Source organism: Vanellus vanellus, assembly GCF_965231255.1.
Source record: "Vanellus vanellus genome assembly, chromosome: 1".
Classification (NCBI taxonomy): Eukaryota; Metazoa; Chordata; class Aves; order Charadriiformes; family Charadriidae; genus Vanellus; species Vanellus vanellus.
In genome coordinates, this window is record NC_138905.1 from 165,553,603 (window position 1) to 165,564,248 (window position 10,646).

At 44.4% G+C, this 10,646-nt stretch overlaps 1 protein-coding gene across 1 annotated transcript in view; it reads right to left on the bottom strand.

Annotated features, from left to right (window-relative positions):
* GPC6 (glypican 6) overlaps nucleotides 1-773 on the bottom strand; it is a gene marked incomplete at both ends in the record, with an annotated part of 788,000 nt that extends 787,227 nt beyond the window's left edge. Inside the window, one exon of the mRNA XM_082479868.1 lies at nucleotides 404-773. Within this exon, the coding sequence (XP_082335994.1) occupies nucleotides 404-773 (370 nt within the window). The remainder of the gene's footprint in view (nucleotides 1-403) is intronic.
* Nucleotides 774-10,646: the final 9,873 nt, after the last annotated feature.

The following is a 10,646-nucleotide window of genomic DNA, read 5'->3' on the forward strand; positions in this document are numbered from 1 at the left end:
GGCGGCAGCGGGGGCAGCCCCCGCTGCGGAACCGCCTGCTGCCTCCCGCAGCCCGCCCGCAACTCTCCAAGAAGTTTCTGCCGGCGAACAGAACCGCGGCTGAGGCTCGCCCGCGTCCCGTGTCGTGTCGTGTGTGTGTCCCCCACCCCACCCCACCCGCCTTTTTTTTTTTTTTTTTAAATCCCCCTCCTTAGTTTTTTGTTTTTTTTTTTAATGTTTATCTCTCCATCTATTTACACACACGCACGCCCCCGCCGGGAAAGCCCCCCTCCCCCCCCCCCCCGCCCCCGGGGGTGCCACCGTTGCAGACAACGCGGCGATTCAACGGCCCCGCTCCCGCGGAAAGTGCGCTTACACACACACACGCCCCCCCCCCAACCTCCGCGCTCCGCGGCCCCCTTACCTGCGATCTCCTGGTAGGGGACGCTGGCCAGGCTGAAGCCCTTGGCGCTGTACGCCTGCCGCACCTCGCCGCAGCTCCGCGCTTTGCCCTCCGCCCCCGCGGCCGCGGGCGGCACCGGCACCAGCAGCAGCACCAGCAGCAGCAGCCCCGCCGGGGCGCAGCTCCGCGCAACCCCCTGCGCCGCCGGCATGGCGCGGCGCGCAAGTCCCGCGCGGCGCGCAAGTCCCGCGCCGCCGCCCCTCCGCGTCGCCGCCGCCGCCGCCGCCGCCGCCGCGCCCCCCGGTTGCGGGGGCGGCGGTCCGGGAGCCCCCCGGTCGCCGAGGCAAACTTTTGCGAGGTGGGGGGGAGATGGGCGCGCACACGCACACATGCGCGCACGGCGGGGGCAGGAGAGCGGCAGCCTCGTCCCCCGCCCCCCCCACCCCCCCCGCGACTCCTTCTCCAAATGCAAAAGCGCTCTCGCCCCCCTTCAAAAAAAAAAAAAGGTGGGGGAAAAAAAAAAAAAAAGAGGCGGGGGGAGAGAGAGAAAAAAAAGAGGGGGGGGGGGTAAAAATCTGTCTGTAGGTTGTGAAGATTGAAACCGCGGGCGCGTTGGTGCGAGAGCGGAGTCCCGGGCCAGCGGCAGCGCGATCCGCCGCCGAGCTGCGCCCGCCGCCTCTGCGCGGCTGGAGGTGGTGGGAAAAGCAGCCGGCGTGGGGATGGGATGGACTGGACAGCGGCTCTGTGCGTGCCCGTGTGTCTGCCTGTGCGTGTGTGTGTGTGTGTGTGTCTCTGCATGCGTGTGGTGCACTGGATGCGTGTGTCTGTATTTACGGGATCCGGGGAAACCTCTGCTCCGCGCAGCGCTGGAGCAGCCTCCGGAGCCAGGCAGGGAGAAATCCTGGAGGCAGACACAGCGAGGGAGAGCCACACACGCACACACATCCGCACACACATACACACACACACACACCACACACATCACACACACACACACACACACAGAAACGTGCTACACATTGCATCGCCGAAATACAGGAGCAGAAAGCAAATCCTGGCGTGGATCGCTGTTTGCTGGCAGAAGGAAGGAAAGGCATCCGCAGCCCCCAAAACTTCCTCCTCCCCACGAATCCAGCCGCTCCTAGCCCCAAAATTACAGGTTGCCTGCTAGCGAGGAGTCAGAAAAGAGACTCTTCGGTGGTATCGCTCTCTGTAAATGCCAAGTTTGGAGTGAGCCCCGTAAATACTTTTTTTTTTTTCATTAATTATTAGTTGCACACCTAAATACCTGAGCTGAAGAGCTAGAACGAGGATGACTCCATCGTCTAAAGGGGAGAGAAGGAAGGAGGTTTCTGTGCACCAGACAGAGAAGAATGAGGAGGAAACAAGAAGGGCAGTCCTTGACCTGGGCAATTCATGTCACCCTAGAAAAGGAGAGCAGGGGACAAAACCGTAAGTCCCCTCCTGCAAATGAGCATCTGCAAAGCACTGAATGGGGGAAGTGAAGAAAATTCCTGTAAGGTGAATTCAGTCTTTGCCTAGGGAGAAAGAAAAAATACTCTGTTCTTAAGTATTTGATAGTAAAATCCAAAGCTACAGTTTTAAAGGATTTACTGCAGTGCTTTTTATGAGTACTGTAGAGAAGTGTGATATTTTGTCAAAAGTGTACAGACAGAGATGTCAGGCCCAGGATGAAGTGAAGGCGGCCAACAGAAGAGATAAAAGACCATCAACTTGTAGATTGACAGCAAGGAGCCATAGAGGAATGTCATGACACTATCATAATTCAAGATGCATTCAAATTAGACCGAAATTATTAAGTGCCAATACTGCTGCAGTGTCACACTAACTGCAGTGTTAGTCCTGGGTCTGGGCCAGCGTACACAGCCTGGTCCCACCTGCCGTTGTGTGTTCCCCTGGCTTCCCTTACCTTTTTTCCTCTCCCACATCGTTGTTCCGTCTCCTTCCCTCCCCTTTTCCTCATCAACCCAAGTGAAGATGCTCTGATGCTGCTCGTGTACACAGCAGAGAAACAGCAGTTGTGTCCGCGGCCTTCGTCCTCTCCCTCTTCCTGGCAAAGTTCCTGCGAGCGTAGGGCCAAGGAGGGGGGGGTGGGCAGGAAAGAGTGGGTGAGACGTGGATTTTATGAGTTCTGCAATCCGGTCAGAAAGGTAGGGTTAGCACTAGTCCCTACAACCTCCCCCTAAAGTGAGATGTCCCTAGGGAACCAGTGCCAGACCCCGGTGAGATCAGGTTGGAATGCAAAGGTTTGGGAGGGGGGTTAGTGACAGAGAGAGATTTCCTTCCTTTCTCCCCAGTCCACAAGCCATTAAAAGCTCCATGGGCTTGCTGGCTTGAAAAGTTTAATTATATACCACAATCCTTGCTAGCACTAGTTTTGGGGGACGGGAGGGTTGGTGGATAGGTGGATGGGTATTGTAACGGTGTCAAGTGCTGTCACCCAGCCTCATCTTCTGGAGGACAGGATGGAAGACACTGCTTTAGCAACCCAGAAACAGAGACCTCCACGTGTTCCCAGCCCACTACAAATAAGAAGCTGTTACTACATGGTAGTGACCCCATATTAATGAAAAGTTAGGCAAGGTCTGTGTATGTACTGCGTGGAAAAGTTTTGACAGATCTCTAGGTAGGATCTCACTGTGTGTAAGATACATGCAGGTCACCCCAAGATAGGATCAGGAGGGTGTTACAAACATTATACATACCTCATTTCTTCTGGATTGCTCCAACTTCCCTCGACGTTGCGGTCAAAGCAGAGAATTAGCTTACGGCATATCAAGCATGACAGACTCCCCCACAACCCAATCTTCTTCAACATTTCTTCAACCCACAGGCAAGTTATTTGACACAAATTCAAAGATGCAAATGAGAAAATCATCAAACTGGTTTGAACTAAAATAGCAAAAGAGATTCTGTGATTAACTCAGGAATGCATCTAGGTAATTGTATTCTAAGAAAATTGTAAATTTGCTCAAAAAAATGGGGCTTATTCACCCCTGCATTTTTTTGCGAATACCAGTTGAATTCATAACATGGGTAGTATGATAGCACTTTTACATAAGGCGATGACAGAATGATGTAACCTTTATATAACATGGGAAACCTTCTATGGGAAAATCAGGCTCATTTCCACCTTTGAATCCTGCCTCAGACGTAAATGGCCTGGGCAGCCGGTCACACTGCAGTCCATCGCGTGTTGAAGGAACACCTTACTCTCCCAAGAGCTCGCGTTGACACACAGGCATTTCTACCGCTTCAACAAAACTCCTACTCATCACATGGGAGAGCCATTGTGTGTTCTCAGTGCGTATGTAATTAATTTTGTACAAAGTGGAAGAGCTCCAAAGAAAGCCCAAGTCGGAACGCGCTCTAAGCCAGTGGCTTTAGCAATCCCTTCGAAACATAACACCTTCTGCCAGGCGCATCATAGGCACGAGCTAAAAGCGCTCCTATTTCAGGACTATTAGGCTATTTGAGGTGGTCACCCATCCCATACTCATCCTTTTTCAGCTGTACCTTGTCAAAACCCCATGTAACTGGTGTGTTTCACAACTCATGAAAATACCTCTTCGATTTATTCTCTCAGAAGGAGGCACAAGCGACCACTGTTTGCTGAATTAGAAACAATTTAAGATATATGTAAGATGATGAATAAAGTCCTCCTCCCTCCTCCTTGACATGGCGATTAGTGTCTTCCAGGTTAAAGTGTTCTCTGGTGGAGATGGACTTGATTCTGAGTTGTCACGTATCAGTGAGTACTCAAACCTCGAAGTTGTTGGGTAGAAGTCTGGCTTTTCCTACATTAAATTTGGGAGGAAACACATTCAATTCATTTGCATAAGCACCAAAGTGAAACATTTTCTTTTAGTTAAATGGAACATTATAATCACTGGGGAATGTTTTTGCTTCTTTTGCATTTCTGTGAAAAGAAATAATAGCACTTAAAAAAAAAAATTATGTTTCATATTTTTGCTTGCTTGGCAGTTGGACTGAAAAATCACTCATTTACCCTCTTGGAGAGCCCCCTCCACCGAACAAATTTAATGCAGTAACATAGATGATTGCTTAGAATGAAGATTTTGCGATGCATCTACTGGCCAAGTTTACCACAAGTGGGCTTTTTTTTTTTTTTTTCTCCAAGTTATTCCAAATAGAAGGTGTTCATTTGTATCAAGTTCTACTGATTGATTTTTTTTGCAAACTTTTTCCTAAAGTTGCGCCAAAAATGTGGAAGACAAATGATTTTTAACCTTCGTGTCCAAATACTTCATAAAAAAATGGATTAAAAGTAATCATTCACACCCTGTCGTCATAAAAACGTCAATACAAAGTGGAGCGGCAGCCAGCGTTAATTCCTCCAACCACTGGAACACTCTGCCCCACACGGCTGAGACAGTTTTATGGTGCGCAGCAAAGGAGCTGTGGAATCTCTAAACAATAGGGACAAAAATAAATATTGAATTGCCGCGACATTTGCCAAGCAGCCATCAGTTTGAGCTCTGAACGATTCGAGGACATGGTGGAAAAACACATGTTTATAGATTTTAAACATTATAATCTGTAGTATGTAGGTGTGAGATTGAGTTTGTACAAGGAAGTTTTGGTCATGTTTTCGAGTTATGTCACTTTAGAAACAGGATAAATGATGTTACGTTGAAAGATACACTGATTTATTTTCAGGTGTTATCAAAAAACTCTCATCAATGTCATGGGTATTAAGGGGACTGCATAGAGAAAAGCATCTTTCACCTGACTTGACAATAAAGCTTTGGCAAATGTCAAAACGCTCTATAACTCAACTTCACAAATAAAAAAAAAAAAACCAAAAAAAGGAGCTGACTTCTAGATTCACCGTTCAATCTATGTGCTCCGTAGATTTGCAGCTTTCACGTAACGGATTTCTAGCCAGAAGGTTTCACGGGTTGAGGCGACGATCGGTGAGATTCTCAGATGTCCAATGGGATTACTGTTGGTGAAGTGGCTCTGATGTTTGTTTCAGTTATTTCCTCAGGTGGAGGATTGCTTCTGCGCAATTAGCCCCCGGCTGCACCCCCAGGCCCTGAAGCACCGCAGAAGCTGTAGCTCTGGGGGAGGGAGGGCTGGGGGGATCCTGCCTTCGTCTGAGGGAGACATCCATCCCCACACAGGTTTACAATGCATTTTGTTTAGAGTATGAAACACATCCTTGATATTGAGGAGCAAATCACCCACGCTCTGGGCCGTACACCCCAATAGGGGAATATCCTTTTCCTATAAAACCGTGAGGACAAATATGAAGAAATGACAGGAAGAAAATGTTCTTATTCTACGTCTACAGTGTCTACTCCAGGTGGGTGTGGTTCTTCAAAAGGTCAGAAATCGTTAATTGCATGGTGATGAGGTAATGCTCTGTGAATGAAATTGAGCTGCGAGTTTGTCCCAATAAAACTTTCCCAAGACCAGTTCAAAGAAGGCATGCATTGTAGCATCAAAAGGTCCCTTTTAACTGGTTTTTCATGTTGTGTCCAGAGCCTTCATAGAAAAACTTCCTCCAGACGGCACAAACTGTTCTTCCTTATCACTCTATGCTAGAAGGGAAAACTTTTTCTTTTTTTTTTTTAATTTGCACTCAATGGTATTTGCTGCAAAATTAATGCAAAGCCCAGTTCTTTCCAAAAAGTAAGCTCTAGAGGCACAGGTGTGAAGAACTCATCTTGCTCTTGAAGTTGCACTCAAATATAGAATTGTCAACACAGCTGGTAGATAAGCCCTCTTAGAAAAGGTTTTCAGACTCATGGCCAAGAAAACAGACCTGCTAAATATACAGAATAATGAAATACAGCTAGCTTGCTTTCCTCTGAAAATTTTCAGAGGCAGAAGGTAAAAAAATGATCTAAGATTCCATATGCTCAGTTACGCATAATATAGGAGGCTTAGGCTCCCATAAAAAAGGTTCATAAGTGGTAATCAGTGATATCATATTAATTATAAGCAGTAATGGTTGCTCTTGAAATCTGCAGGCTATGCTATTTTGGGCAACTAGCAGCATTTTATTTTAGCTGTTCATTTTATGAAACCCTTTGTGAAGAAATGCTAGAAGTTTATGCATAGCAACTGACTGGGTAAGTCGAAACGCCTGGGCTTTGCAGCAACCGTACGTGACGGCTGGATAGAACCATTGCTCTTTTTAGGTGCGGATTACGGGAAACAATCCAGGGCTGTTGTTTGTAGTAATGATTTTAAAAAAGAAAAAAATTATATTTTTCTATCTATTTATTTAAGGTAGTGTCATTTAATCTGCACATTTTTAATAAAAGAGGTGGACCACGGTGACACTCTCTCTTAAGTAAAATGCCTACAATTTGTATTTCCTTAGAAAAGGTCAGCTCCAAAAAAAGGGAGAAAATGAAATGGTTTTTAAGACCATAACTTTTCATTGCAATAAACAACAAAATCACAGAACCGTAGAATCATAAGTGCACGTATATAGATGAATTCTGTTCTTATGCTCAATTTCACTGAAGTTCAAAACATTTTTAAAGCATGAATAAATGTTGGCAAAGTTCCAAAATCCAACTATTTATTTATTTATGTAGATCTTACACTGACCAAGAAATAGTATTTTAAATATTATGTACCGCTGGTTTTGTGTTGTTGTGATGCTTTACTTCTAAGTAACTTGTCTCCAGCTCAGGCAGGATTTTGACATTACACTACATCTTTCAAGAGCAAATGCCATTTTTCGTAAGAACAAATATACATAAAATCAGGTTCATTTTCAAACGTATACTTTTATGGATCCGCTCCTCTCTAGTTAATCCATGGATAAGATGTGACATCTGTTCTGATTCTCAACTGTACAAGAAGATTACCTTAAAGGTGCCTAAAAATGGCTAAGCATCTCTTTATCATTGTTTTCCTGCATCCTCTTACTATCATTAGAAAGTAACAATTAAAACAAAAAAGCACTTCGTATACAAAGTCAAAGAAAAATGTTAACTTCCAAACAGCATTTAGACTGTAGATTAATATTATTGAGAAATATTACTTATTTTTAAACATGCATATAATCAGATACCAAACTACGGGGTAAATTGCAGCAATATTACAGAGTCAAAAACATATTATATGCCATAGATTACCACTAGAAAGATTAGCTGTATTTAGGTCATAGGCCTGAGTGTTGCCAAAGCCAGCAGGTGTCCATCCATTGGTGACAATTTTCATTCATATCTTATCAATTTGTATTATCCTTTTTTTTTTTTTTTTGTTTCACCTGAAATTTGAGGGAATTCTATGCAATAGACAGAAGATGGACATTATTTTTGGTAGAAAAGTACAGTCTAATATATGCATTAAAGCTGTGAATGTAAGGTTTATAGTTTTTAAATTACAATTTCCGAGCAACGTGTTTAAAAGTATATGATATGTTCTCTGACAAAGATCAAAGGGCTTAATATATTTTGTAAATTACAGCTGTAATGATTCCATTTGCAAAAGCTGTAATTTACTGGTCTATTTTCATAATGAATGGGAGCCTAACGAGTCACACAAGCTTACACATTCAGCTGAAATACAGGACATCTTACACTTGACTTGGAATGTACATTATGATAATAGTTGAGATTTTATTGGTGAGTAAATTTTCTTTTCATTTCTTGGCATGCTCCTCTTGTCAGCTTCCTCGGGTGTTTTAGTTTTCCCAAATGAAGTGCAGGAGGAGGTTGCAATGGTGCATTCATTCCTGCGCGCACGCATGTGTACCGGGAGGCGGTGAGAAAAGAAAGGCCAAGTTTTTAGATAAAGACAAGCTAATAAACCTCTTGTCAGGATTAAAGGAAAATACACCTCGGGCACAGTTATACAAGTTCATTTTTCTTGGCACTTGTAATAGAATCATCGCCTTCTTGTCATGGGATGGACATGGCATGCCTAATAATCAAAATGGAAGATTGTATAGAACATAAAAGAATGGATAGTTTGGTCTTTTTTCCCATGGATGTTTAATACCGCTTTACATGGGTTCACGGAGAGACTAGACAAGCTCATGGAAAAGAAGTTAGCTGAGAATTGCTAATTACTGTCAGCTCTTGGCTCCGGAATAGCTTGAGCAACCAGTTGCTCAAAAGGACAGATTACCTCCATAAATTTGTCCTTTCCACCAGTGTGTGCTTTGGAAAAAACATATCAATTTCAAAAGTGCATTCAATGACTCCAACCCTCCAGCAGGAAGCAGTGCAGATCCCCTGTAAACATGCATACCTCGTAAAACCCTTATAAACCTCTGGTTTACCAACAGCACCCTGCAAGTGTTACAGAATTTGTCAAAACTTGACTTTTTTTCCACTTCACACTGTCTGGGCAGTTCACAGGAATTACTGTATTCTACAAGATCACTGGCTGGACAATTTTTTCCTTCTGAAAGTATGTTCTGCTCCACAGGAAAGCACACTCCCTCCCATCCTTCCCTTCCAGTAAGTCCCCCTGACTTGCTACTGGGTGGTATTCCGTGGGAGGGAATTTTATCCCAGTGATTTCTAGTTTGATTCAACACAGCTTATGTCCATTTGACCTTTAAATGGCAAGACTGCTAAGATTTTATTAATATCAGTGTAAAAGTCTTAGGGTTTTTCATCCTCGGGACATTAAATTCCACACCTTTAATTGAATAAAAGGATCACTCCTGCTAGGGAGAGGAAAGCTCACAGAACCTCTCTTCTGTATTTACCTGCTTACTGCTCAGATAAATACCTGTCTGCCTTATGTTCACGTTCAGCAAGCTACAGACCCAAGCTTAAGGGGGAAAAGAAGTTTTTCCATAAGAAGTTTACCCCGCTTCCTTCGGGACACTTTTTGCAGATATTACATAAGAAAAGACTGTATTCTTTTGACAATACTCATGTGCAGGGAGTTCTGTTGATTTTGATACGGAAAAATCAGATCCGGGTATTGATCTGTCCTTACTGAGCTCTTTGTTGGTTAATTCAGTGGCAGCTAACTTTCCCTGTACTGCTTCGGCACCGCTTCGTAGTTCCCAGCGTTACCTTTAAGTCTTCTGTGAAAGTTAGGTGTTGTATTCAGCCTCCCTCCAACCTTCAGACAGTGACTGGCTTTAATTATAAAATGTGGATTTGTCAAGTAGCTCAGACGCTTTATTTTTAGTTCCAGGCTCACAGGTGTCAGGAGAATGCCTCTTTCTCCTGGAGATTGTTTTCATTACCCCCTTATGAACCCTTCATCAAGATGCTTTAGTGTATCTTCCTTTGATACTTTTTACTTCTGTCAGCAAAATTATCATTAGTGTAATCGTATCACCATCCTTCTTTTTTTAAAAAGCTCGGTCTCAATGTTAGGATTTCAGAAAGTGCTACGAGGAGGAACGGCAGGAGTTTGTTTGCAGAAAGCGAGAAAAAAAAAAAAGAATAAAAAATAAGCGGGACACTTTCTTTTCCCGCTGCGAGTACTTTGCAGTTTCCTCTGCAGCAACTAGAAAATTGTGACCCTTAAAAACAGATCAGTTCCAAAGCAGACAACACACAGCAGAGAGACTGTGGGAACCCAGGAGGTAAAGGTGTGCGTGTTTATATAGGGTCCAGCGGTCTCCCTTATGCACAGCTCCCTCCCCAGTGGTACCAGAGGAGCAGAGGACCCCGTGGGCAGGTAAGGCAGCATGGCAGGTGGCCAGCTGCCTCCCGGCAGCCTTTGAAGGACCCTTCGCCTAACCTGGCAGGCTGCAGGTAATTGGCTAAAACATTTCTGTTATCCGATAAAGTCTTGGGGTGGTGTCTTCGGGAAGGCAGCAGCCTTGCGCCCTGCCTTCCCGAGGAGAGAGAAGGTGCTGAGGTGAGAGGGAGCCTGGACAAAGCAGCGGCTGGGGAGTCACTTTCAGCCTCAAATCTTTGAAGATAAGTTTCTCTGCAGAGTCAGAATATCAAGTCAGATATCCTTCAGAATAAACAGAAGAAATGTAAAAGACATTTTGCTGTGTTATCTGCAATTCCAGTGGGAGTTTTGTATACAAAGATCGCTGAATATGCAGGAGGTCTTTTATAAGCCTATTTTTACTGTTCTCTGTGATTACTAGAAAAAAACTTGGAGTTCATATACATTAGTATCAGCGTTTTCAGTAATGGTGGGACCAGATGACTTCCTGAGGTCCCTTCCAACAATAATTTTTCTATGGCTCCGTGACCGCTATGTGATATGCTGATTTTTGGGTGAGAAGTAAAGTTATACAAAGAAAAAAAAAAAAAAATCTCCAGAA